The 27,900-nt window shown below is 47.3% G+C and overlaps 2 protein-coding genes across 6 annotated transcripts in view; one reads left to right on the top strand and one right to left on the bottom strand.

The window, feature by feature from the left end:
- The window catches only part of ITPK1 (inositol-tetrakisphosphate 1-kinase), a 174,918-nt gene extending 166,680 nt beyond the window's left edge, over positions 1-8,238 (top strand). For all 5 annotated transcript variants that reach the window (XM_054199348.1, XM_054199347.1, XM_054199346.1 and 2 more), the window contains one exon: positions 1,581-8,238. In XM_054199348.1, the coding sequence (XP_054055323.1) occupies positions 1,581-1,903 (323 nt within the window). In that variant the 3' untranslated portion in view covers positions 1,904-8,238. The remainder of the gene's footprint in view (positions 1-1,580) is intronic.
- Positions 8,239-10,472: 2,234 nt separating this feature from the next.
- CHGA (chromogranin A) lies at positions 10,473-22,220 on the bottom strand. The gene is made up of 8 exons (XM_054200454.1): positions 22,110-22,220; positions 21,562-21,608; positions 17,531-17,624; positions 17,034-17,102; positions 15,264-15,362; positions 13,149-13,652; positions 12,232-12,698; positions 10,473-10,579 (listed from the first exon to the last, which is right to left on the bottom strand). Exons 1-8 carry the CDS (start codon positions 22,153-22,155, stop codon positions 10,496-10,498), a joined length of 1,410 nt encoding a protein of 469 aa, XP_054056429.1. The 5' UTR covers positions 22,156-22,220; the 3' UTR covers positions 10,473-10,495.
- Positions 22,221-27,900: the final 5,680 nt, after the last annotated feature.

Raw genomic sequence — 27,900 nt, 5'->3', positions numbered from 1 at the left:
AAACTCGATGTTTTGAAATGGCCAATTTGTTTGGTGAATCTGTTTAAGAGCCCTTTGAGAAAGAAAAACTGGGAGCTGTTGTCTCACATTGCTAGTGTTTTGTGTGACCTGTTAAGTACCTAGGGGAACTGTGACCAAGTGCAATAAAATCCAAAGCAATGTAGCACCCTAAATAAGAGTTATTTGGTTAACGTGTGGGTTATAAATACACCAGTCACCACATTTATCTTAAGGTGAAATTACCCTCTTGCTTTACGTTTTTCAGGAAGTTGGGGTTTTGTTGCCAAAGGAAGTTGGTCTTTAGAGGAGAATGGAGATTAGAACTGAATTATTTATGGATCTGAGAGACTCTTCTGCCCTGTGATCACATCGCGAAAAGTGTTTTAAAATGTGCATTTACTTTGTGGTGTCTGGTGCCGCTCATGTGCTACTGTGGTGAATGTGTGCTATTCACATGGGACTTTTAAAGTGTTATTTATTGCTTCAATCTCCTGTATTAACACCAGGTCACCTTCAGAATACTTTATAGACATTTTAAAACAATCAGCCTAGCCCATTAAATACACTGAATGTCATATTTCACCTCTAAATACTAAATCAAATTGATAACAATTTTAGGTAGCGCAGTAGCAGTTAAGATCCATTTCAAGACATTGTACCAATATGTTGCATGTCTGGTTCAGTTTTAAAATGAACACAGTGATAAAACTGTGCCTGTGCCAGAGTGTTTAAAATAGAGCCAGAAGCTCTGTACAGCTGCTGCCACCCTTTGTGTCACCAAAAATGTCGTGTCTCCTGGTATTTGAGCAACTGTTTTAACCAGGAAGCTCGTTGTTAAACTCTGCATTGTAAATTGTCTGGAATCGATTAACAGAACATGCAGAAAGGTGATTTCAGTGCTGAAATAAGAGACTGATGTTTCTACCAAATGCTGTATCATTGATACACATTTACTGTCCCTCGAGTGTTTTTTTCAGACATTTCTCATAGCGGGGAACATGTTTTAAGTGCCAAGTTAGGTGAGATTAGATGAGCATCACATTGCCTTTTACACAGTGGGAAGCTGCCTTTCTGTAAGATATAAAGCCAGCCCCGCTGTCCTCGGAGGTTTCCCTAACTGAGGGTATTGCTCCGCAAATTCTAGAGAGGGTTCAGACACTCAAGGAAACTGCATTTGAAGTTAGTTCTAATAGTAAACCCGGAAACAGGATAGAAAAGATCAATGTTGTACCACAGAGTTTGTAACTTAGGGAAAAACCTGGACTTGGCAACAAATGATAGAATATACCTAAAATTCTGGATACACATATATACTTGGGAGGAAAAAGGAACAGAAAACCTGAAAGGTGACAGTTTTTCAAGTTGAACAAAAGTTTTTTTGTGGCAATGGTCTCTGTTCCTCTTTACGCTAATCTGCTCGTGCAGTCACTCAAAATGATGTCATGGAAAAGAGGCCTTTTTATTATCATTTGGAAGGCAAAGACAGCCCAAGAAACAAACTGGTGGAAGAAGCCTTTCAAAGATCTTATGAAAATTACTTAATTGCCTTTTTTTCTCTCCTTCATTTTTCCTCTTTTCAGGTTACGAGGGCGTTTCTGAATTTTTCACAGATCTTCTGAACCATATAGCTGCTGTCCTGCAGGGTCAGGCACCTGAGCTGACCCAGCTAAACCGCAGCAAGCTCCTGGCAGAGCAGACCAGCGGCATCATGGACGAGCGGATATGCTGTGCCAGCACGGGCTGTCTCGGCGTCATGGGAAAAGACTCCTCCTGGATTGTGGAAAGCGAGACCAACAGCTCAGTAAAACTGCAACACCAGAGACTAGGCTGCAACTCGTCAGTGTCCCCCAGCTTCCAGCAGCACTGCGTCGCTACTTTGGCAACAAAAGCTTCTTCTCAATAACTTGCCAATGCCATGGACTGAGAAAAAGCCACAGGGATACAAATTGTGGTCCCAGAACCAGATCAGGCTGTAATAATATGATTGCGAAAAATGAAAAGAAAAAAAAAAACAAACACAAAACACAACACAAAAAAGCAAAATAAAAAAAACCCTCCATTTGATTTAACCTGATTTGCTGATGAAATGGACTGAAAGGTGGAGGTCGAGAAAGTGATTCAGATCCATTTCATCAGATTCCAGTTGCAAATCTGTAGTGAGTTTACACACACGTGGGTTTTAACACTAGTCCTTTCATTGTGGGAGGGTAGCTCTTTCATTTCTATTGTTCTTTGTAATCACTGGTGACCAGCATTTTAAAATCGGACCTCATGGTATCAAGAAGATGATAATGTTGAAATGCAGTGTCTGAATGTAACAGTGCTAGAGATTTTTGCCTAAAATATTCCCTGTTCCCTTTTTCCAGGTAGACCATTGCAAAAGAAAGCTAAGACAACTTCGGTGTCATTAAACCAAATCCCTGGAAACGTTGACCAGTCCAGATGTTGACAGGTAGCTTGATGTGAAGCCGTGGCACTGTGAGTGGGACAGAGCAGACTGGATGTTCAGGGTGCGGAGCCGAGGTGACCACCCCGGTTCCAGCTTTGCAGTTCTCCCCCAGGCCTCATTGCTTCAGTCAAAAGCAGCTTCTAACCACACTCGCCAGCAGCAACACGTTTGATCCAGACAGGGTGCCGATAGTTAGGTTGAGTGATTTAGTAGATTAAATATCATCCTTTCAATTGTCTGCTAGTGGTGAAATCCTAGAGGAGTTGATGGAAGCAGCTCATCTCTTAGCAGAGAATCTAGTTTTCCCTCCGTTGCGCTTGTGAGGACTCTGGGCAGCTCTGCAAAGGCTGGCAAAGAGCCGCACATTTTCCTTGGAGCACCTGATCTGCAGATCCTAAGGCATAACACAGTTGCTGCCTTCCCTAGATCCATGCTGCCGTGCATTTTGCTTTTCTTTTGCAAATTACATATAAGCAGAATCATGTACCTTCATGTGAGGTATAAGTACATCGTAGCTCTAGCTAAGAGATAAAATTATTTTGTTGCAAGCTGCCGGATGAGACCATGTGGTAATTTACAATAGTGCTTCATACTGTTTGTAAACTATAGAATGTCCAAATCGTATCTGTCGAGATACGCAGTACATCTGCAGTGTTCACCCTCTGTTGCATCTTGTAGCATGGCAGCATCCTCTGCTGTTGAGAATTCCTGAAACTTTTGCCAATTCTGAACACTAAACTGGAAATATCCAAGTCTGTCAGCACTGAGAACAGAGACACTATATTGGTAGACAGAGTGGCCTTCCGTTCCCCATATAAGCCCTTAAATACATTTAAGAGGGGTGGTGTTAAGAAAATTTGCTTCGTTAAGCTCCTAGCTTGCAGATACAGGAATTTCTGTCGTTCTATAGCAGGTATTTGTAAAGCATCCATCGGTGCAGCATTTAATACCAGTTTGTTTAGCATCGCGTGTTAGATATCTACTCAAAAGGAAAGGATCTAGAGCTTAAAGCCCAGGTAGACCATGGAGAGAGGAGTAAACTGCATAAAGATGTCACCATCCTACCTGATGGTACCAGTCCTGGAGGGGAGAAAGTTTTGAAGAGTGTTGTGTAGCAGTTCTTTTGTGTAAACAATGGTTTTTCCTTAGGAGAGATCGAGTTTGTTCCCAAAATGCCATTCTTGGGAATTTCCTGTAGCCAGGATCGGATTTTCGAGGATGATTTAAGAAGAGATTATTCCACTTCTAGAGGGATTACTAACCTTAAGGTATTTCTATAGGGACTGGAAGGACCTTATGAGTGTGGTATCTGTCAAATTCCAGGGTGCGCATAAATGCAGCAACTTCTAGACTATCGCAGGTCAGTTCTGAGCTGGTTGCGCTTCACAGCCCTTGGATGCTTTGAGGCTGCTGGACCCCACGCCATCTGCAGCTCCGAGGTCTCGGGTGGTCGTGGTGTGAGTGAGTCAGATGTACATAGGTAAGGGTTTATAAAAGTATTGATGATAGACCAAACCTTTCGTAAAGCCATGACTGAAATAAAAATTGACATCTACAGTTTGAGGTTTGTTTTTGTTTGTTTAAAATAAAAAGTGTTTTTTATGTTACGTGTGTAACAAAAGATACCCTCAGGAAGGAACTTGCCAGTGCATATTTTTGTATGGTACTTTCTTGTAACCGGCTGGTGGAGTGTTTGTAGACTTGCCTTTTGCTCCCTTTATTACAATGGCTTGGGGTTTTTTGGTTTTTTTTGTTTGTTTTTTGGTTTTTTTTATTGGGTGGTGGGGAAGAAGCAATGATGTTAAAACTGGGTTAGTAACTCAAGACCTTTCAAACCTAAGTATGTTTACATGAATCTGAGTGTTGGATCCAATGGAAATGTCTGTATGCTGTTTCCTAGTTAGAACATCAAATAAGAATTTTATTTTCCTGGCTGCCTTCTGAATTTTGGTTGGCCTATTTTGCACTGCTTTATTTCTCCAAAATAAACTACTGAAATATAATTGTGCATTTTAAACTTGTTTACAAATGATTGTTAGAAGTTTATTTTGTAATTCTCTGAAGGCTTGCAGAAATACTATATTTAAATATTACTCCAGACCTTGGCAGTAACTAGAAAACAAGTTTAGGTCATTGGTGTGATCAGTGACATTTTTCCCATAGCCTGTAATTTATTCTTTATTTATCAAATGTATTGGTATCACTTTAATTTACCAGGTGCAGATATGCAGGTACCTGTTGTGATGTGGCATTACGATAGAGTTTTCACATAAATTACCATGCAGTTGCTGTACTACTATATTTCCTTGCAGAAATGATTATTGTGGCTCATATACTAGAATGTTGCTAAATCACAGGGGCAAATTGGGAGACCAACTTTTAAAAGCCAAAATTGTGAATTACCAAGTATCCAGACATACAATTACATTATTGCAAAACATTTGAGCATGCATATGTTATTAAGCCTGTGCTGAAGTGCTTTTCTGAATTGCTGCCTCGTTTGATAAGTTCAGGATGGTTTTGATTTAAGATAAGCTTCAGAGTAAGTTAGTTAATATTCTATAGCCTTGTCTTTTTTTGTAAAAGTAGAGGAGTCTAATTTAGACCACACCAGAATGCCCTTGCTCTTAAAATTGCGGACAATCTGAGGGAGATTTTCCATAATGTCTGTTTGAATTTTGTTACTGTGAGTTAGAAAAGGTTCTGCCGTGTTTTCGGAGGCATAGCTATTATTGCCATGTTGATGGGAGCAATTATGTTAAAATTACATGGTCACCAGTTAGCTTCTTAGCAGTCTATTTCTATTCTGCTTCACTGTTAGAAATCCGCAAGAACACCATTACCTTGACTGAAATTTCTCCAGGTTTTGTGTCAGCGTGATGGAGGAGATGGGACTCTGGTTTCCACCGTAATTACGTGATCGGCTTCAGCAGGTGAAGATTTTTCCCTGTTGAAGAGAACTTGAGTGGTATTATCACTGCCTGCGATGTAAAGCCATCACCCTCCTCCTCCCCCCGGCTGACTTTGCCACCTTACGCTTGGGTTTGCAGTGACTGTACCAGAACATCCTCATCGGTACCTGAAAACCAACTGCAGAAACGCAGCCTAACAAGGAGCATCGGTGCTGGCACCTGCAGTTGGCGTAACCCAAAACTGCCGCTGTGCCGATGCTCTTATGCCTTTGGTTAGCCACATGTCTGGCTAGTCAACCTTTGTGCTGTAGGAGCCAATTGACGGGGCTGGTCGGTAGAAAAGATGCACTGTTTTTATTAATACTATTCAGGCTGTTGGAATGATACAGCTGTTTAAAGATCTCCATCCTCACCGTGGGAATGTTTGTCCGGAGGAGGTCAGCAGCAGGTCGCTCAGATGGAAAGCCCCTGGTTTAATTTGTTTTCTTTAAAGATGAGTACAAATTAAGAACCTGACCGTGAGGCTTCACGAGGTAACAAGGGTTGCTCAAGATAAAGCCTCAAGTTCTCCAGATTAACTGTGGGCTGTATCCAGCCAGGGAACAACCCGGTGGAGTGGTGGATAGATAATAAAGGCAGGATGCAGTCCAAAGGCAAAGGAATAAATGGGGCCAGAGATGTTTGAATTGGCTGGCAAAAAGGAGAGAACAAAGGAAAAATGCTTCTGTTGTTTCCATTCAATAAAAAAAAAATACCCAGGCTTATCAGCAGGCTAACACTGGTTTCCCAAAGTCTTTGCGTGGCAGCAGTGACAACTGAGTCAGGCTTTTTCACACGAGCTTGCAGCCTTGCCTTCCACAGCTGTGTAGAAAATCTTGGATTTTGGTTTTGTAGTGAATAGAGGCTATTTTGAGTATGTAGCAGTCTCCCCATGTGCACACTTGCAGGAGTTCACTTGCATTACCCTGCTCATTTTCTTTTCCTCTCTCCTTTTTAGTAAGAGATGTATTGATTTCTGTATTCAGTATAAAATTACTTTATGGTGTTGCAACTGTGTGTTTTGTAATCAGGAGTATGTGAAAATGCTTTGTGTAGATTAAAATATTTCCTTTAATATAATCTCCTCTCACTTTCATAGATAAACAGACACACTGTTGCAGATCACATTGCTGATTTTATTTGTACTATTGCTTTAATATCTATTTCAGAGGAATGTAACCTCCAGAAAAGTACTTTCCACATCTTCACTACCTTTCCTTTCCCTGTTCCCTCGGTGTGGATCTAGGCCATCAACACCTGAGCTTTTGACCAGATGGGTTTCAGATCCTCCTTGGATTCTGTTGTGTTTACATGGCCCCAGAAATTGTTAAAGATTGCTGAAATTTGAGAGGATCCATATATAAATGGAGATGTTGGAGTGATTCCTCAGCAACACAAGCACAATAGCATCTGCAGCAAGCAAAGGGAATTGTTCTCACTGGGTGCGTGCAGGTGGCTGCTGGGGTCTGGTCCACCCCTGCTGCTGGGGCAATTTTCCTGTGGAAGAAAAAAATCCACTGTACGAAAATGTCCTGTATCCGTCATGCAGAAGGAGGACATGGAGAGGTAGGGCTTGGGAGTAAAATCCTGGCCAGTGGACATCGTGCTACCAGTGGGCCAGGATTTCACTCCACCTTTTTTTAATAGCAATCTGGGGAGATGTTTTCTCTTTCTCTCCACCTTTCACACCCTGAATCCACTGGGGCTGAGGTTGGCAGATGCCCGTGGGCCACAAGAGCTCGTCAGCAGGTGACCTTCCCCAGCATGCCCTGAGTTTGCCAAGAGCTGCTCATGTGTTGGGAAGTTTTTGTTGATGGCCTGGATATCTCTTGAAACTCCAGAAATAGCTGAAACAGTGCATGGAGTTTCATGAAAATCAGGTCTTCCTCTTCCATCCTTTTTAAGGAAACCCACATTTTATTTCCTCCTTTGTTCTTTACACAGTAGTTTTTAGATATAAATTATTTTAACATTTTTTTGGTGTGAAAAGTCATATATACATATATGAAGTTATTAAAAGGTTGAGTATATGTTGAGTATAAAATAGTGACTTCTTTGTTTCAGATGTTAGCAGCCCCTAAAAATGAGTTGTTTATCCTCTTGTAAAGTCAGTGCTGTAAAAAAAAAATATTAAAAATAAAAGATGTATTAGATGTATCTTTTATTATTTATTTCTGATTCAGTATTCGATACAGCTTGTGTATACCCTTGTGAGAACCACAGACTAAAATGTGGTCGTTCCTAAAATGGAGTAACAACAATTCCTTGGGATCCCAACAATTTTGAGAAAACTGTCCCTCCGGGTGTGAATAGTGTTGGATATCATCCTTCACTCTCCAGCGTCGCTCCCCACCTGAGCATGGCTGAATCTTGGGGACCATTTTGTGTACGTGCTAAGTTTCACTAGTTCATCGATAATCTATGTTAAAATCCAGCTGTACAGTGTTAACGAGTGTGTCGTGTGATTCACTTCAGCCCGGTTCACTGATTTCTGGAACATAACTCCCATTTTGTACTTAAATTTGTATAGAATGATATAAACCCTTAAAAGATTGTGGCTTACTGTAAAAAACCAAAAATACTTGCGCTTTGGCGTCTTCAATTGCATGACTGATCAGATCTGACAATGAAGATGGTGCTTTCACCTAACAGCGTTGATTTCGATGGTAATATATTCGTTTTGTTTTCATTTGCCAAGCACCTGTTTTGGACAATGTTTTGGTTTCAACAGTAAAGCAATATGCAGTAGGTATTGTGGCATTATCTCTGTAATTGTTTTAAGACAGAATTGTCCCTTTCCAACACGTAATGAAAATAAATGCCTTATAACAAGTTCTACTTTGCTTTGTCTTTATGAGCGGATAGGGCAGCGAGGTGACCACCTCATTGGAGGCAGCCTGTTTTCATGAGAATTTGGTTTTCACATCCTTGATGTTTACAGTTACTTTTGGCCTCCTTGTACCAGCAAGATTTGATGTGATTTCTAACACGAGTGGGAAGTCGGCTATTTTTATCTTACTATATAACACAGCTAAACATAACCGGGATTTGGGCTGCTGCTGTACTTAAGCATTTATTCCTAGCGTAGGCTTCTGGGCTGATTCTTCCTGCATCATCCTGGGTAGGGAATTCTTGATTTCTCAAAACCTAGGAGGATTTTTAATGAGGACCCTGTTTTGGCTAGTGCAGGAAAGATAAATATCTCACCCAGCAGCATTAAATTTTGCTAAGCAACAAGCCCGCTCAGCAGAGGCACTCTTATAAACACTGCCTGGGGATCAGCGCATGGTACCAGCCCCAAGGCCAGGCCCTGCAGTGGTGACCTGGGACGCGCTGTAGGGCAGAGGAACAGCCGACTGGGGGACAGCATTTGCCAGCTGGTGAGGCGTCCTCCCAGGCCCAGCGCTCAGGCCTTGAACTCACGTCTTTCCCATCACAGAATCATAGAACGGTTTGGGTTGGAAAGGACCTTTAAAGGCCATTTAGTCCAGCCCCCTGCCATGAGCAGGGACATCTTCAACTAGATCAGGTTGCTCAGAGCCCGTCCAACCTGGCCTGGAATGTTTCCAGGGATGGGGCATCTCCCACCTCTCTGGGCAACCTGGGCCAGTGTTTGACCACCCTCAGTGTAAAAAAGTTCTTCCTCCTATCTAGTCTGAATCTTCCCTCTTGTAGTTTACAGCCATTACCCCTTGTCCTGTCACAACAGGTCCTGCTAAAAAGTCTGCCCCCATCTTTCCTGCAGCCCCCTTTAGGTACTGAAAGGGACTATAAGGTCTCCCGGAGCCTTCTCTTTTCTAGGCTGAACAGCCCCAACTCTCTCAGCCTGTCCTCACAAGAGAGGTGCTCCAGCCCTCTGAGCATCTTTGTGGCCTCCTCTGGACCCACTCCAACAGGTCCGTGTCCTTCTTTTGTTGGGGGCCCCAGAGCTGGACGCAGTACTACAGGTGGGGTCTCACCAGAGCAGAGCAGATGGGCAGGGTCACCTCCCTCACCCTGCTGGCCACGCTGCTGGGGATGCAGCCCAGGGTATGGTTGGCTTTCTGGGCTGTGGGTGCACATTGCTGGCTCATGATGAGCTTCTCATCCACCAGCATCACCAAGTCCTTCTCGGCAGGGCTGCTCTCCATCCCTTCATTCCCCCAGCCTGCATTGATACCAGGGGTTGCCCCGACACAGGTGCAGGATCCTGCACTGGGCCTTGTTGAACCTCATGAGGTTCCCACAGACCCACTTCTCCAGCCTGTCCAGGTCCCTCTGGATGGGATCCCATCCAGTGTTTAAACTTCTACACTGGTTTCTCTTTGCTCAACCCCATGTTCATGGATGAACTACGGATGTGCCCCATGTCTTACAGAAGGACCCAGGACAGCCAGCACCAGGGCTGGGCTGTGCGACGCCGCTGGGCCCCAGGTGGGCAGGGAGAGCAAGGGAGGTGTCCCCCATGCTGGGCCTTGGTGGGCAGCAGCGTTGGAGCCTAGGGAAGGACAGAAATGCCATCGCGACGTGTCTGTGGTGATGGCAGGCCTCCATTCCCTCTCCTCTCCACCAGGACACTACGAGCCCTGCAGCGTGCTGACGACCGAGACAAGCTGCCAAAACAAAGGAAGGAACTCGCTGCAGTTTTATTTTTCCTTAGATAAATTTTTTTATATAGAATATATTACAGTCAGAGTTCTCAGCTTTTAATCAAAAGATAACAAGTTATTGCAGGTTTTTGGTTTTTTTTTAACCCAGTGAAACTACCAGTGGAAGGAGAACTTTCTAGAAAGCTGTCTTGTCTTTTAAAAAAAAAAAAGAAAGAGGGAGAAAAACCCCCACCCGGACAGAAAAATACACGTGTAGGTTGCACTTCGCGCTCACCGGCGCCCGGCGGGGCGGGTGGGCGTCCCTGTTGGGAGAGGGGAGCGTGAGGTGGAGAAGCAGTGATGGGCACAACACGATGGCGAGGGAGGCAGGCCTGGGCACTAGCGAGGTTGGTTTCCTAGGCAGGATGCTTCTGCTCCGGCTTAATTGCTTTTACATCAGGAAACGAAGAGGCGGTGGGGAGGGAGGAGGGCGGCGGCGGTCGCCTGGGCGGGGAGGGCTGAGGCCCTCAGCCTCGCCTCAGCTCGTGCAGCTTGTGGGCGACGCGCTCCAGCTCGGCCTCGATGGCGGCCAGGCTCTCCAGCTCCTGGTCCTGCAATGAAAGCCCGGGATACACATCAGTGGCCATGGCTGGGCAGCCCTCGCCCCCACAGAGCAATGGAAGGCCTTGCCCAGGGCTAGTTGCCAGGGGTGGTACGAGCACAGCCATGTCTCTCCCCATCCCTTCAGCCTGTTCCTCTGGACAGATGTTGTCTGTGCTCAAACTCTAATTAGTCCTGTCCTAATGTTAAATGGCTGCAGCTGACGATGGGGTCAAGACATGCCACCCCCATCCTGCCCCAGCCCTGCTGCCAGCCATGGCAGCCCCTGAGGGGTCTCTCCCTGAGCGTGGGGCGGGAGGAAGATGGCTGCCAGGGAGCTGCGCCCAGGGTGGGCACTGCCAAATGGCCCTGGGCGCCTGTGTTGAGGCAGCGGTGTCAAACCGGGACGGGCATGGGTTCCTGCCACCTGTGGCAAGTGGAGGGGACAGAGATGTCCCCTCTCCCCATGCTGTGCTGGGCGTCCACATGCGCCTCCAGTACCAGAAGAGGCTTTTCCATTTGGGAAAATACTGACTGAGGAAGCCGTTAGTTTAAAGGCTCAAGCTTGCCATGGCTTGGTGGCCTTTCTGTAGCAGCTCTTGTGCATTATGCCATCACCTGAAGCTATTTCGTTTAGCTTTCGTTTAGGAACTCAAACTCGTAACTGCGTGGCTTTGCCCCAACTCCAGTCATATGCAAGTGGCCCTGTCTCGCTGCCAGCCCCAGCCCTGCCTGTCCCTCACAGCTCTGCCACCTGGGGCTTGCCCGGGGCAGCAGTGGGCTCTGCGGGAGCAAACTGGGGGCTGTCGCTGCTAAAAGTGCCTTCTTCTGCCGGCAGTGCTGAGGTGATGGCCCCTCTCCTGTGCAGAGGGAGTGGAGCTGTGCTGGCTGCCAAGCACAGGCCAACGCTGAGCCACTGGCCTGTGCTGCATGTGGGCAGTGTGAAAAAAATCAGTATGTAAAAAAAAGTCATTTTTCTCATCACAGAGCTATTTTTCCAGAACAGGAAAATCACCCTGCCCCTCTGCAGGGCTCTTACCTCAGCCCCTGGGAAAGCTCCAGCTCTGGCAGCGTGCCGAGCCCTGGCGAGTGCAGGGACAGCACTCACAGCCCCGGGCTGTGCCCACACTAGCCTCACTGGCCAAGCCATACAGCCACATGGCCCAAAAGCCAGCAGAGGGGACAGGGTGGCAGCTGCTGTGGCAGAGCCAGAGCTTGTGCCTTCCCTTCCCCCACTGCCGGTGCCCACCTCCTCGGCAGGCATCCGCTGCACCCCTGCTCAGCACCAAGGCGTTTGGCTTTGCTTTGAACCAATGCAACTGGAGATGCCCTCTCAGCAGGGGATGCTGATGGGCAATCTTTGGGGAGAGTTTTGGTGTGTAATTAAGGCAAGAGGGGTGTTTTGGAGGCAAGAGAGCTGCACCAAACTGGCTCCACTCACCTGGAGGTGAGGCACAGACAAAGGCACAGACAGGCACAAATCTCAATAATACCTAGGGCTGAATGGGTAAAAGGTCACCAAGCATCTCCTTAATGTCACAGAGAACCGATGCTGGCTGCATAATGCCAAGGTACTATCCACATCTCCAAGCATCTCCAAGCATAGTTTGGATTCCCAAGTAATAACCAAGTGGGATTTATTCTTAAGGCTACGTACACCAACCTCCGTTCTCCTGTTAGCGCTGCCTTCCTCATCCTTCTTTTCCTCAGGCATGGGAGCAAGCGGGAAGCCTCCTTCACTGCTGTCCTCTTTTGAATGATGCTTCCATGATCTTCTCACATCTTCCTCTGGACCACTGAAGTCATACTTGCGGGACCTGAACACCATTTTCATGGACCTGTCTGGGTCTTCCCCACTGTCATTTTCCTCCATGCGCTTCTTTGATGTCAGCTGCTTGGCCAGCTCATCCATTTTATTCCACCTCTTGGAGTCTTCCCACTCCCTGGAGGACTCCTCCTCCATCTCCTCGCTTTTGGCATCCCTGGGCTGGAAAGTGTCCTTCTCCCCCTGCATCCCCTCATCCTCCAGGCGATGCCTTCCTCCCCTCAGTGCCCGGGGTTTCTCTTCCTCCTCCTCCTCCTCCTCCGAGCTCTGCTCATCTTTGCCAAATCCCAGAGCGTCGTCATTATCTGAAAGAGCATTAAACACAACAGTGAGCACAAGTGTTGACCTGGTTACACTCCAACTTTGAACTGAGCCTTCAGGGGTGATTCAAGGTGGGTTTCCCATTTTCCCAGGATTCTGGAAATACCCACTCTCACATCATCATGTCAGTAACAGGGCTTGGAGGCAGCAGTCAAAAACCACGTAGGATGTTAAAGAAAAAGAAACTGATTGTCCCTTGATTGTCAGTATGGAAACTGAGCAGCAGGCAGCTGCCGGGCGTGTGTTATCTGCTGCGCGTGGGCCTGCATGGACAGGCGCCTGCGGGGGGGTCTGGGTGGCTGTCGGTGGAGGTATTTCTGTAAACCCAGTAAGCACCTGCCTGAACTTCTAGGCTTTAAAGCCTCTTATCCGTCTGTCTCAGTGGTCTCAGCTCACCCCGGGTAGGTATCAGTGCAGTTGTCTGGGATACGTACTGTCATCGCCCTGCATCTCCTCGGCCTCCTCCTCCTCAGCCAAATCAAGTGACCTCTCTGCTTCGGTAGGGTCCTCCTCTACAGCATCGTCTCCTCCATCATCCTCCCGCTCCACACGCTCCCCTGCCGCCTCCTTGCTCTGATCCTCTCCCTGCCTGGATGGCTGCTCTCCCTCATCCTCGAGCTCCAGGCTGTCCCTGGAGCCTCTGGGCTCCTCCTCTTCATCCCCTCGCTGCTGCCGCTTGTCCTCGTTGAAGTCTTTGCTGATGTGGTTGTCTAAAGCTTCATCTTGCTGGGCATCCTCTGCCCCCCCAATCTCATTGCTCTCCGCTTCCTCCTGATCCTCCTTCTCTCCAGGGTCGGCATCCCGTGGCCTGGGCTCCCTCTCCTCCAGGCTGTTTTTTCCTTCCTCTCTTGAATCTTCATTTTGCTGGGTTTTCTGTGCTGCCAGCTCAGGCAGGGACCCCGTCGGCTGCTCCTCTTCAGGGTGCTCCCCTGCTGCGTCTGCAGAGGGAGGAGCAAGAAGCAACACCTCTCCTGAGAGCTCATTTCACAACCAGCAAAGCCCGTGCATTTCTTAGGGACCTTCAGCCCCGCTCCGCAATCTGCTGAACCAGCCCATGGATCCTTTCGCAACTCACTTCAACATATGCTTGTGTTCAAGCAAGCCAGTGCTTCCACTGGTGGCTGCTCTCCTGGAGAGACTCGCAAGGCTGAAGTTAAACATATGCTGAAGTGCTTCGCTGCGGCACGGCCCTCATCACCATCTCTTGAGATGCCAACAACAAACTTGCCCCACACGAAATCAGATTGCATGTAAAATGAAATGATACAGCCCTTGCAGAACTCTCCCTGCTCTCAGCGCTACGCTAACATCGTGTCCTAATTTCTTCCACCAGGATGAAAAAGGAGCCCGGGCTGTTTGCGGGCGAGCTGGAGGGAGGGGGGGGACGACTCCGCTTCTGCCAAAGCAGCGACTCAGCAGGAGCTTAGTGTGGGCTGGGTACTGGCTCCTGCTCATGTCAGAGACTGGCCTCTTTTAACATAATTGGCCACTTCACAAAAGAAAAGATGGGGGGCTTAAAAGCAGTGGGAAAAGCCAGATGGGTATGCAAAGGCGAGTGGAGCCCCAGGCAGGGCTGAGGAGTGTGCTGGGGTGAGGGGATGGATGCAGAGAGCCAGAGATGCAGGGCTGGTGGCCACCAGTGACACCACACTGGTATCACTGGGCTGCCTGTGGGGCTGGATTGTCCAACATGCCACGCTTCATCCTCATGCAGTCACCACACTACTGGAGCAAGAGGCTCAGCTCTGCCCTGGTGGGATGGAGACGCAGTGCTACCCATCCTCTCGGTTGGCTTTTGGCTGTGCTGGCTGCAGCAACAGCCCCCAGGGGTATCGCTCCTCAGGTATCGCTCCTCATCGCTTTGGGCTGACATTGCAGAATCGCTGCGCCGCTGTGGTGCAGACACACACCCCAGAGCCCACCTGAGACCCTCTGTGGTGGTGCTGCTGCTGGGCAAGAAATCACCTTACCCCACAATGGCATCCTCTCTTCCTGATGTGGAAAAGGGAAGGGGCTAAACCTTCCTTTTCCCTCCACTGCCTGTCTCTAGCCAGGCCATAGAAACCTAGTGACAAGGGGAAAATCCCAGCTGAATGTGGTCTTTCCAAGATGCAGGTGTTTTGTGTGGGTGTGGGCACTGTGTATATCACAAGTTCGATTGTCCCTCCAGAGACCCATAGCCTAATACGTTGCATGCCTGGAAACAAGGGCGGCAGGAGCAGGCCCAGATCGCTCTTGCCTATATCACTGAGTTTCAGTACGGGATTTCCCTGGCTGTGACTCACTTTAAGCATTAGGAGTGAGTGATGGTGCTCATGGTAATGATCAGTTTGGTAGCTTGACCATCACCAGCTACTATAGCTCAGAAATTACATGTTGTTTAAGCTGGTAAATAAGAACAAAGCAAACACCGGGTTGCTTGTGTGTGTCAGCAGCAGTATCAAGGAAGATGCCTAAATGAGAAGCAGATGGACGTATCAAGGCTGTTAGAAAGAACATCCTTGTTTACAGCCTGACCTGGATTTCCTGGAGGGGAGGCTGACACTGACCTCTCTGCTTGTTCTTGTCGTTCTGACTTTCAAGGACTTCAGAAAGTTCATCTTCGAAGCCACTGTTTTTCTTCTGCTGCTGTGTTCTCTCATTGGCACCTGCACCAAGTAACAAAAAGTAGGGAAGGGCAACAAGCCCACCTGTGCTTCAGAAAGTAGAGGCAGGAAAATAGTTCTCTGCCCTTTATAATTGTACACATATCTTCTACAATGGACAACTCTGCCAAAGGGGAGCTGCGAGGAGAAGTGAGACTGGGGAGGATACATGAATCAACTGCAGTATCAAAACCACCATCAAAAACATCATCTGCAGGAAAGAAAAAGGTCTCAGAACAAACAGAGGAGCAGGGTTGCTAGGGAAAGTAATATCAATGGAAAGCTAGGGAATAAGAGCTGCTGAACTGCAGCACACTGAGGCCTACAAAAGACTTAAGCATAGGAGTACTGAAAGATAAAGGTTGCCTCCTTCCAGATGCTGCCCGTGTACCTCTGTTGAGGTGAGCACTGAGAGACCCTGTGCCCTCCTGCCTGGTCGTGGGGGACCTGGGAGGGAGGAGCAGCATTCATTCCCACCACACCTTAGCCCTTGGGATTATGGAGCCAGCTCAACAAAAGCAACACCCTGGAGGAAGCGCTGTCTGAAGGCAGCACGAGCTGGAGGTCAGAGCGCAGCTCTCCTGGCAACCAGCGCTCCCCAGGCACCCCATCCCACTGGGAACCACAAGCCAAGCAAGCCCCATCCAACCCAGCTCATGCCCTGCTTCTATGCCTTGATGCAAAGGCAAGAGCCAACACTGCCGGCCCAGTCCTCTCTAGCCCTGCACAGGGCAGAGCTGAATGGTGTGGGCTCTCCAGCCTGAGCAGGACCAGCTGCAGCTAGCACAGAGGAGACCAAAGTAAATACCTTTGCTTTTCCCACCACTCTCCTATCCGTGGTCACTGATCTGTAGATTACAGCTCATGGTACCCCAGGATAAAACAGTGTGATGGGCTCAACCCAAGGAAAGGGCCCAGCAAGATGCACTTCTGTGAAACAAATCCCTTCCATGGACTCCATGCTATATGGCACAGCCTGTCTGGTAGCCAAGCACTCCTCCTCACAACCCTGGTGTGCCTGGACACCAGCATCCCAGCACACTGAAGAGGCCCAGGTTTCTTCTGGATCATCAGAGCATCAATGGAGCCTGTCTGGGGTTACTGCCCAGCTGGTCCCTCCACCAGTGGGATTTGGGCAGTGATCAAACTATTGCTTTGGGAGCTGCATAGAGCTCTCTCCTAATCTTGGCTTCCTGAATTTTCCCTCTCCCTTCTCCCTGTTGCCTCTGTGGCTCCTCTGCTCTGAAAGGAACGTAGAGGCACTGTGTCCCAGCCATCCCTGGCAGCCGTGCCACACAGGAACAGGGCACAGGGATGCCCTGGTGAGGGAGGGCTGCCAGGTGGGTTACCCCAAGAAGGAGGAGGGAAGGCTGGTAGCTGCTCTCCTTGCAGCCTGCGGAGAGCCCTGTTGCAGCCTCAATGGAACCACCTGGGCAGAGGCACCTGCACTGGCTTTGAAGTAGCCTTGCATGGGACCTCCACACCAGCTCTGGGGACCTGGGCACCTGAGAGGAAAAGGGAACCCTTTTCCCCCTTGCACACCCTTTTGTACAGCTCTGTGCTGCTGCTGCTTCTACATTGACAAGTGGTGAGCTGCCCACGTCTCTCCAAACCAAAGGAACTTGTATTCAACTTAAGGAAGCCTTCTTCCCCAAAACTGTAGTGAAACTGTACCTTGAGCCGCAATTTCCTGAAGTTCCTTCAATAAATTTTGGTGGCGAAGGATGGAAATGATTCGTTCATCTGCAATAGGGGAGACTTGGTACAGAAGGTGGTCAAAGACAACCTCCCCCCACCCCCAGGAAATTAAAAGCAACCCCAAATGCCACCTCTCTCTTCGTTTACTCTTTTCTCTCCCTTGGCCTGATCTGCTGCCACATCTCTTAACCGTGTGGTTAAGGTGACAGGAAGGTCCCAGGTCCCATGAAAACCAGGCAGTTTCATGCCACCCAGAGCCTGCCCCAGCTGCGGTGCCAGCACGATGCATGGCCTGGGCTCAGCAGTGACTCCGTCCCTGCTTCTGGGGCCCGGTGCAGCCTTGTGAGGTGACCACAAGGAAGGTCAGTGTGTCAGGGACCCCTTGTCAGGTCCATGAAGCATGGACCAGCCCCTGCTTGTATCTCTGCCAGATCTGCTCTTGCTGATATCCAGCGTTAAATCTGGGCCTGTACCTCCTCTGAGTGTTTCTAGGCATTCCTCGCTGATCGGCAGGGGGTTTGGCTTTGATAAAGTATCAGAGATGACCTCTACGATGCACTTCATCACCTAGAAAGAGACAAAAATACAAATAAAAGCACTGCTTTATTGTCTTTTTTTCCCCCTAAATCTATTTGTTACCAAGGCTAAAACACAGCAGATGATGGCACAGATCCTTCTGTTTTTCTGGTTGAGCCAGAACTGAATGTTCGGTTCCTGTTTTACCTAACGCAAGAACAGAAGGTACCTCCCGAAACTGAGAAGTGAGCAAATGGCACATGGCAATGGAAAGAACTTCTTCAACATGACGCGCACTTCAGCTGAGGATCCCACTACTCTAGCCCATCTCAGGGGCTGGGCATGTCAGGATATTAAAGGGGATCCGGTTATATACATAGAGAGTCAATATATCTCTACACGCATCTCATAAAAGGGCTCAGTGGGAGACTGTAGAGAGGAACAAGTGGGGTCAAGTTCGCCAACAGGTGACCTTGAAATCTGTGAGCTCTTTGAGCCCTGAGAAGGGCACCGCAATTAGACTACAGCCAGACGTGGAGGGTGACATGAGGTATATTGTACTTTCCAACACGGATGAGAAATACTGCTCTCAAGCCCTAGAGAAAGACAAGACACTCTGGAGAAGTGTCTGACTTTGTGCTTGAGGGTCCAAGCCATCTATTATAGACTGGAAGAGCTGTTGTCAGAGACAGGTCATTTGAGAGCAAGGAAGTTTCCACACTTGCCTCTGAAGTATTTGCAACCGCCTGAGGCAGCTTCTCAGACAGAATGAAGTCCGGGCCTCCCCTTTCCAGCAGCCCTTTTCTTTGGTGTTAAATGAAAATCATTATTAATCTAGTTTGTCACTTGTACTGAGATTGCAGGTCTAGCTCTTCTTGCAAAGGCAAGGTGGCACCTCTGTCAAGGGTAAAGGCACCCTTGCCACCCCATCAGCAGCCCTGCTGTATGGTCATGGTAGACCCAAATGGGCACACAGGAGAGAAAGCAGCATTCTCTACAGTCCAGTGCTGGTTAGCAGTGCGGGAATCAGGCTGCTTAGTTCAAAAGGATGGTCATTTATAAAGCAGCCCAGAGAGTATGCAGGGCTCCTGAGTGCCTGTGGAAAAAAGAGGCTAAATTGAAAAAAAAAAAAAAGAAAAAAAAGGATATGTGTAAGCCTTGGGGGCAAAAAATTAACTTCCTGAACCTTTTCTGACAATTTCTGCAGGCAGCCCTAAAAGTCCTGACCTCCCTCACAAGGTGCCGTTCTCAGGAGAGCAAAGCACTGCGGCTGCAGTAGAAATTAAACACAAGTCAGCAATTCCCAGTCATCTTCAATGTTGCTCATTCAAGCAATCAGATATGTTCATTGACGAGCCAGAATGGGCAAATTTTCACCCTGTGTAAGGAGAGAATTCTGCTTTTGTACATCACAGCCATAAAATGCTGAACTCTTAACTATTTATATAGTTTGAGGAGATTGTCTGCTGGATTAAAAATGTTACAGGAAAGATCTAACAAAAAGAAAGCAGGGAAATTTCCCTGGTATCATTCTCCTATGCCACAAGCAATCCATTAATATTGATTTTAGATGACTTTGAGTCACTTCACTCTACCATTATATTGACCAAACCCCAAATTCTGATACTTCCCTCCTGTGTTTCCCAGTCTCTGGAGCCACTTATTGCAGCTGTGTTCAATGCAGCTTCAAAAGTAAGGACTTTCTCAGCATGAGAAATAAGAACCTGGCCCAATGAAACACGCTGTACAAGCTTTTTGAAGACTTCTAAGCTGATCTAAGATCTTTATCTGAAGACAAAGAAACACATCGGTCACCACAGAAATAGGGCCAACTCTGTGGTGGAACTTTGTAACACAATAAAATGAAGAGTGCAGTCATTCCACAACACTCTCCTTGACTTTTTGTAAGAGCGAGTCTTGCAGAGTGAGACTTCACAAGGTCATGAAATAACAGCCTGCAAGAGGAAATGAAGGAGAGCCTTTCCAAATGAATGTAATTAATCCAGTGCAGAAACTCGGACTGGAATTTTGCCATAGCTGTCCTCTAACCATGAGCATGTAACTAGATCCTTAAGAGCTACACAGAAACCTCCAAAGGATCGTGTCCTTACAAGAATAGACTTCACTATTTTTGAGCTTGGCTGTGCTCAGGCCCTTCTGAAATGTATATTTGTAAGCAGGAAATGGTGTCCTTCGAGCATAAGAGTGGACAAACACCAGAGATATTGTAAAAATTTTGGTCGTGTTCAGCTCCCCATGGAAAGCCCTCGGTGTATGGAAAGCCTGACAAGCTGCCCAGGAAAGGCCTGCAAATGCTGACTACCCATTTCACAGCCCCGAGTCACCCACAAATGCTGGTGGCACAGAGCAGATCTAGAGCAGCATGGTGTGTAGGAAGAGCTGTTGTGCTCACTGCTGTACCCATGTAATGATATCCCTGCCCTGATCTGTCCTGTGAGACCGGGATCTCCTTCACTGACATACTGTGTCTCAGAGGGTGGTGAAGGTGGAAGAGCCCTAATGGATCCTTCCAGTTGCAGCAAAAACCAAAAGAAAGGTGTGGTTTGATTTTGCTCTCAGCTAGAGCCTGCAGTGCAGTACTCAGGGAGGGGACAGGCTTGGGAGACAACCTTTCCTTGGTGGAAGCATTCCCATGGAGTTGCACCAGCTTCCACAAAAGCTAAATCTGGCTTGTTGGGAAGTGCCACGTTTTGCACATAGAATATATTGGGGAATAGATCTCACAAGAAAAACTGTGGAATTAATGGATTGTACCACCAGATGCCCAATGAGCACCCCTTCCTGGCACAGGATGGCAAGTGCCTGCCCTAAGCCCCCTTTCTCGGCCAGCAACATGCAGCCTGAAGCAGGCACCCAGTGGCTCACGGCTCACGGCTCAGCCCCAGCAAGGGCTAAGCAGGCTAAAGATCTTAACAAAGCAACAGCTCTCCAGGCCCAGGCACATCTGACAGGACACAGGGAAGCACATCTCATGGCGCTTCCCCTGTAGGTAACAACAGGCAGAGATGCTGTACAATGGAGCCTGTGGCTGAGAGTGACATGAATGTGTCCTCCCCTACTCCTGCCTGGGGAAAACCCATTATGCGGCTAGAAGATTTCAGGAAACAAAGACGTTCAAGAAACAGGGGGGGAAGGATGTTGTTTCCTTTCTGGACATTCATTTCTGTAGAAATCTTAATCTGGGCAGCTAAGAGATCAGCTCATCTGAAAGACTGCGGGCATTATAATATCAGGAGGAAGACGAGGTCTGTCAGAGAACAACACAGGCAAACACACACCTATGCAAAGAGAGCCCGTTGGGAGTGCGCACACTTGCAAAGTGCAGCTATGAATGTCAGAGAGGGATGACACAGACATACACACAGAAGCCTACAAAAGAAGGTTGGAGAGGTCAGCCAAGTCCTGACACTGCTTGTAGACATCCAGACAAGCTGAGCAGTAGCTGAGGAAAGATTAGCAATCTGAGAGTAGCCAGTTGCCTGTTTTTCAGGAACATGAACGTTAAAGTAGCACACCACACACGCCCAAACACAGATGTGTACACACCCCCAAACACACACAGTTCCAGCGATGCCCTTTCCTGAATCACATCTCCCCCCACTCTCCCCTGAGTCACCTCCTGTTGGGATCTTTGAAAAGCTGAAAGTAGGAGGATTGGGAGGGTTATATCCAACCTCCATCCCCAGCCTCACCATTCTCCAGACAAGCTTGTTTGGTCCTTCTGGTACATCCTAAAGGACTTCCTGCCTGCCCAGGTGCCCAGAAGTGGATGCACAAAGGGTAAAACCTGGCAGGGAGGGAGGCTGGGACGGGGGAGGGATATCCTGCTGTAGGGATTCCATGCAAATCCCTGGCACTTCCTACAGGGTATTTCAGCAGGGGCAGCCAAAAGCCACCCATCTAGGTGGAGGTTAAACACCACATCCTTCAGAGTCACTTGCCCCTTCCACTACACGCCCATCCTTACCTTAGTGTCCCCTTTATTCATGTCGTTTGTCACGGGAAGGGAGATGGCTGTAAAATGAGGGGAGGGCAAAAAAAGAGAGCTTGTTATTCACCTCCACTGGGAGACAAGCCAAGAAATCTGATCCTGCTAAAAATGGTGGTGGAGAAGAGGGGCATGGTGGAAGTGGTCCTTGGGTGCAACAGCTGAATGCAGCAGCTGTGCATTGTGCCCCCCCATTGTGCCCTCCTACCCTCTGAGGAGAAGGAAGGGAAGGGAAGGGAAGGGAAGGGAAGGGAAGGGAAGGGAAGGGAAGGGAAGGGAAGGGAAGGGAAGGGAAGGGAAGGTCCCCAGGCTGGCAGTGCCCGCTGGACCCGGCCCGCGGGACAGGCAGGGCCCGGCGCGGCCCTCGGCAGTGACCTTGCGGCTGCCGCTGTCCGTGGTGCTGAAGGGGCCGTGGCGGATCAGCGCTGTCCGCGGGGCTGAAGGGGGCGCGGCGGATGAGCGCTGTCGGGGGGGCTGAGGGTCCCGGGAGGCGGGGGGGACACGGAGCCCAGCCCAGCCCCACTTACCCGGCACGGCCAGCAGCAGGACGGCGAGCAGTCCTGGGCGGCTCATGGTGCTGGCGGGAGGGAGGAAGGGAGACAGGGGCAGAGGGTGAGCCTGTCCCTGGCGTGGGGGCTCCAGGCGAGGTGCCGGCGGGAGACCAGCACCGTGCGTGTCTACGCCAGTGCCCTGGCTGAAGATCCCAGACGGGGCACTGCAGCAACCGGCTCATTTATATATCTCAGCCCCTCGGAAATGGCGTCAGGAGGAAGCCACCTCCTCCTCTCTCCCTCCTCCTCTCGCATACAGCCTTCCCATCAGCCTCCACCACTCACCGGGTGTTAGAGGAGCAGCCACCTGCGAAGATCCCCCCCGACTTACCCCTCCCAACACCCCCCCCCCGCCTCCCCCCCGGCTACCTGGGCAAAGGGTTCCAGCAGCAAGGTGTCAGGGTCCAGTTGCTCCATCTTTTCACACTCAGCAGGAGCAGGATGGTTGTGAGGTGTGTTTCCGGGATATCACTTTTCCAGCATCTCACCCAACACTAGCAACCTACAAGCACCTCTGCATATGTGCCCTCTCTGTATGTACCAGTAGTCACTAGTTAGAGTCACCTCATGTATCCCAGCCAGCATAGACACCTGTAGAGAGATTTGCCCTCTAGGGGTGTCCTTGTCTTTCACTGACCACAGAAGGTACCTGGACAAATAGTTTAGAACAGATGCTGAAGTTTTTAGATGCCTGTTAAATGCCTCCACAGAGGATAGGAATGCCTGTAAGACTGGTCAAGAACCACAGAACTGGTTACCATGAAACTGGTTTGCCAATGAAGATTATAGGTCGCAGCTATTTTATGAAAGATTTTTGAGTAGTAAGATATAATTTGGGGTAAATAGCAAAGGCCAGTGAGTCTGTTGCTCAGCTATTGTGACTCTGCAAGCAAATTTTAATAGGTTGCTATCCTTTGTTCAGTGGTTCACAACAACCTACAGCATCACCCTACACCCTCACTGCTAAGCACTTCAAACTTGAAGTAATCAAGATTACCTGGTCACTAGTTTCCATTAAAAAAGGAGAGAGAGGAAGTAACAAATTGTACCATTCTCTTAGTCACAAGCATTTCCATACTCTTCCCAAAATGTCTGTCTATTCTTTGGATGGAGTGTCCGTCAGGTCAGACAGATGGATTCTCTTTTGAAAGTGACTCCGATGCTTCTTTAAGACAATGCTTCTTTAGGAATAGCACCTCTGCTATTTCATCCTATCCCTCAGGCAATTTCAGAGGTCACAAAAGCCATGGACTAATACTAATAGAAAACCAAATTTGGAAAAATGCATTGTCCTTCTTCCCCACCCTACCGTTTTCTGCTCACAGGGGAGTCCTGCACTCAAGGAGCTAGAGAGAACATATTTGTTCTAAACTGTCAAGAACTTCTCTATGAGACCGGGGGTACAGACTGCACTGTAGGTTTCCACCTTCTCTTTCCATATGCATATGGAAATGTGCTCCCAAATGTGTACTCCCAAATGTCCTCTGATATCTATCTGATGTAAATGCATGCTTCAAAAGGCACATTTGGATTGTAAAAGTGCACTCAAACAAAATCAAAGCTCCCCTTGTCTGTTGCATTTTCTATTTAATAGTGGAGAAAAGCTGAAAATAAATTGATCCTCTGAACAGTGCTTTGTGGATGACATTGATTGATATTTAAATGTTTATAAGACCATGAAATGAACACCCATGACAGTTCCTGATGCACCTCCTTCATCCTCCAGGAACAATAGATATCCTTTCTTTTTGGTTGTTGGGTTGGGGGTTTTGTGTGTGTGTGAGTTGTTGAATTATTTATTAGCGGGTAAAGGGGGGTGGGTGTCATATACAATGTCCTTTTACTCCTTCAGGATATACCAGAGCATTTTAGTATCTGAGTATGAAATACTGAACATCATTAAGCTTGTTAATTCCTATGTATTCCTAAGAGAGAAACAGATTGATCTGCTTATCAGGTTATGTTTACCTAGTCAATATTTACTTATCCTTACATATAAACATTGATTTTATTAGGTCAATAAATTATCTCAGTTCTAATCCAGTTTCTTGCACGAAGTCCTTTTCTTCCCTGGGGCCCCTTTTTGAGAAATGTCACAGGATATGTAATGCCCATGATGATATTTTTTTTCTCTTTCTCAAGCTGTGGACTTGCATCCATTAAGTTCATTGCAAAGGAGAAACTAAATGTTTTCCAGGTATGGTATGCATTCTCCCACTGTAGTAGCATAAAATGGGTGATGAATTTTTATATTTCTTGCCCCAGGAGAATGAATATGAAACTGTTAATCCAGGAATCAGTACTTCTGCTATTGGAATTTGTCTCATTAGGCACAGCTATATTTGGAACTGTCAAAGTAAAGCATGTCAGGGAAAGATTTTTGTCAAAGAGCAAAAGTGATCAAATAAAAAAGTGGAAGGTACTCTGCCACACAGAGAAGTGAAATGCCAGAAGCAGACTTCAAGGGAAGAGCAGATTTGTGAGTCTCTGAAGTAGTTTGTGTTTTAGTATATGGAGAATTATAGAATTCGGGGGGGGACATCTTCAACTAGATCAGGTTGCTCAGAGCCCCGTCCAACCTGACCTGGAACGTTTCCAGGGATGGGGCATCTACCACCTCTCTGTGTAAAAAATTTCTTCCTTCTATCTAGTTCAAATCTTCCCTCTTTTAGTTTAAAGCCATACCCCTTGTCCTATCGCAACAGGCCCTGCTAAAAATTTTGTCCCCATCTTTCCTGTAGGCCCCCTTTAAGTACTGAAAGGCAACAATAAGGAACAGGAGTAAATCTTTGGTGGATAGCAAAATGATGATGATGATGATGATGATGATGATGATGATGGACATTTCTGACCAGTTCCAGTCTTACAAAAAAAGCTGTTTATGTCTGTAAAGAGCAATTCCAGATTTTCTTATGGCTGCCCAATTTCTAGCGCATCAAGGGCGTGAGAATGTGGAGAGCCATATACCATATCTGCCTGTGGTCACTAACATAACGTGTAGGTGGGGAGGAAGATGAGTTATTGTGGTGGGAAAAGGATATTTGCCTTCCTAGTGTGAAAAGTGATTTGAGAAGATGGCAATGTCTGGATGGATGGAAGTAGACACCCAGCACTGCTGCATCACCCATGCTCTGAACTGAGCAAACAAGAGGGCCAGCCTGAAAGACGTCTTGGTATATGAATATTTTCCTATGCATAAGGTCATTTGCTCAAGAGATCATGTGGCTTAAGTGCTATTCTCAATCAACACATGAGAGTCCTTTTTTTTTTTCTTAATTCAGAATTTAGGAACTAAACCCAAAGGATCTGGGGTGTGGTTCTGAGCTACTTTGAGAGCTTTGTTCTCTAATTTCTTGGCAGAAATTGGGTTAAGAATTCACCCCACTCTTGTGCTTGGAAACACTGACACCGCATTTCAGACTGCTGTGATTTCACACATCTGGGAACTGAGGCACAGAAAGAGGAAAAGTGTAATTTTCATGAAGACATCAAGAAGGCTTGAAGCCAAGGCACAGTAATTACCTACACCTCAACCAAAAAGAACATTAAGCAAAAGATAGGCAACTATTACTTTCTTGCATATAAAATCAATTGACAGCTCTTTGACTGAAAACCTGAATGTAAGCGCACTGCCAACTTAGTAGCAAGATCTATTAAAACCCCACATCACACCTTTTCTTCTTTCCCACATGTTAGTCAATCACGCTCGCCTCTCAGTTCCCTCATACCAGCCCTGCTTGTCTGCCTGCAAATAGAAAGAAGCTTCAAAACTCAGACTGCTGTTGTGAATATCCATCTACACTGTTAAAAGGCAGTCGTCTCTCTTCTTTTTCAGGTCAGAGGCAAATTGATGTTGACTTTCTTTGATTTTCTTAGTCTAGACTGTGCTTGAACCAACCTGAAATTAATTGATTTTCCTGTTCAAAGGTTTACTTACGTCCCATAAAAAAGCCCAACATTGTGCCCAGTCCTGACAGTAGCTACTGCTCTGCCTATCCATTTCCATCCTTGCCTGCATGCACAGATCTCACTGGGGCAGATGGAGTATGTTCTCTGTTGGGAGAAGAGACGTCTCTGTAGCAATCACAGAATACCATCTGGGCACCCTTACGAATAGCTTGGATCTCAATATAATTTTCTAAACATTATTCAAACACCAATCTGGAAAATGTCATGCCCCTCCAATGCCTTGGTCAGTTCGCCTAGCACTTAGGGAAAGCCCTCACTGATTCCTGTGAGCCCCACTGGATCAGTAAGAAAAGATGTGGAGATGGAGGTTCTCCCCAGCCAGAGTGATCTCAAACAGTTCCCTCAGGAAATTACTGATTATGTCCATGGCTATGGTTTTATATGACTTGTGACAACAAAGTCGGTGTCATGCTAATGTACATATTAAGTAACACAAAACAATTTTATAAGTTTTAGTATGGTCTAAAACAAGTTCATGAGAAGACCATTGATACCGCTTATTGTTTACTTAACTCCAAAGTAAGAGGCAAATAGTCCTATTTCTTGCCCTGCAAGCACTAACAGGATGCATGAGTTAAGGAAAAAAAAAATGACAAGAATGACTCAGGTTTTTGGACCTGCACACCTCTCCCGGGGGTCCTGGGCTCACCAGACTGCCTCCACACTGCCAGCAGCTCATAGCTGACACACGGACCATCAGCCAGCATCAGCGTCATCCCAGATTCTGTACATTAGATGACTGCCTGGTATATTTTGTACAACTTAATCTTATTCCTCATCTTCCCTTTCATTCCTGAAGTGTCCCAAGCTGTCCGTCCACTCCAGGCCAGTTGCTCAGTGAGCACTGGGTGAGGCACAGGGATATGTGGGTCTCCTGTGTTCCCCGTACAGCCAGAGTATGCATACTGATCAAATGCTGTGATCAAGGCAGGGTTGGATTTTTTTTGAGATATAAGTTAGATGCACTTGTGCTAACTTTCCCAATTCGTGGAGATGAAGTAACAAAATCCCTAATTAAAAAAACCATTACAAAGACTTTTTTTTTTTTTCTAAAGGCAGGGTTTAGGATCATGAAACGTATAAGCACTTTCCATTCTAGATGCCTCCTTTGATTTCCTTGGATCACATTTATAATAATGCACTTGAAGAGACGAAAAGAAGACTGAATACAGCCTGCTCCCCTGCTGCTGTTGTGGGAGGATGGAGGAAAAGGGTGAGGAACAGTCATCTGGGCGTCTGGTTCCCACACTCCTCTGTCCCCCAAAAGTGCCAGCCACAAAAGCCAGACTTAAGGACTACCAGGGCATTGCTGTCCCCCGGAATATTCCCAGCTTCCAAACCTCCCCAAAACTGGGCATCAGCCCTGACGTTTGACAGTGGAGCTAATTAGAAGTAGCTAGTTTGCTTGTCCCTCTGAATAGAGTCTCTCTTCAAACTTGGTTCCTTCTCAGCCTGAAGACTTCTCATGGCAGTAAGTGCCACAGCTCACTCAAACTCTGCAAAAATCTTTCACCTGTTGTTTTTAAATTGCCTCTTATCCTGATGCTAAAAGCTGTAAAAAAGTTCTGTCTTCCCTAACCAGTGAGGATCTCATAGATCCTTACATTTCTCCCTTTCTAATATCCTTTCCAAGAGAAACAATTGCAATCATCCGTTTCTCGTTAAGGCTCCTCTAAACTTGGCTACTAGCCAGTGAGTCCACAGCCTAATTACCTCTAGCATATCATTACCTATAGCGTAGTGCAAAGAGGAGCAGGTGTATTCTGCACTCACTAGGTCTTTTCCAGTCTTCACTTAC

Source organism: Rissa tridactyla, chromosome 4, assembly GCF_028500815.1.
Source record: "Rissa tridactyla isolate bRisTri1 chromosome 4, bRisTri1.patW.cur.20221130, whole genome shotgun sequence".
NCBI lineage: Eukaryota > Metazoa > Chordata > Aves > Charadriiformes > Laridae > Rissa > Rissa tridactyla.
The sequence above is the reverse complement of the archived record's forward strand: the minus strand, read 5'-3'. Positions and strand labels throughout refer to the sequence as shown.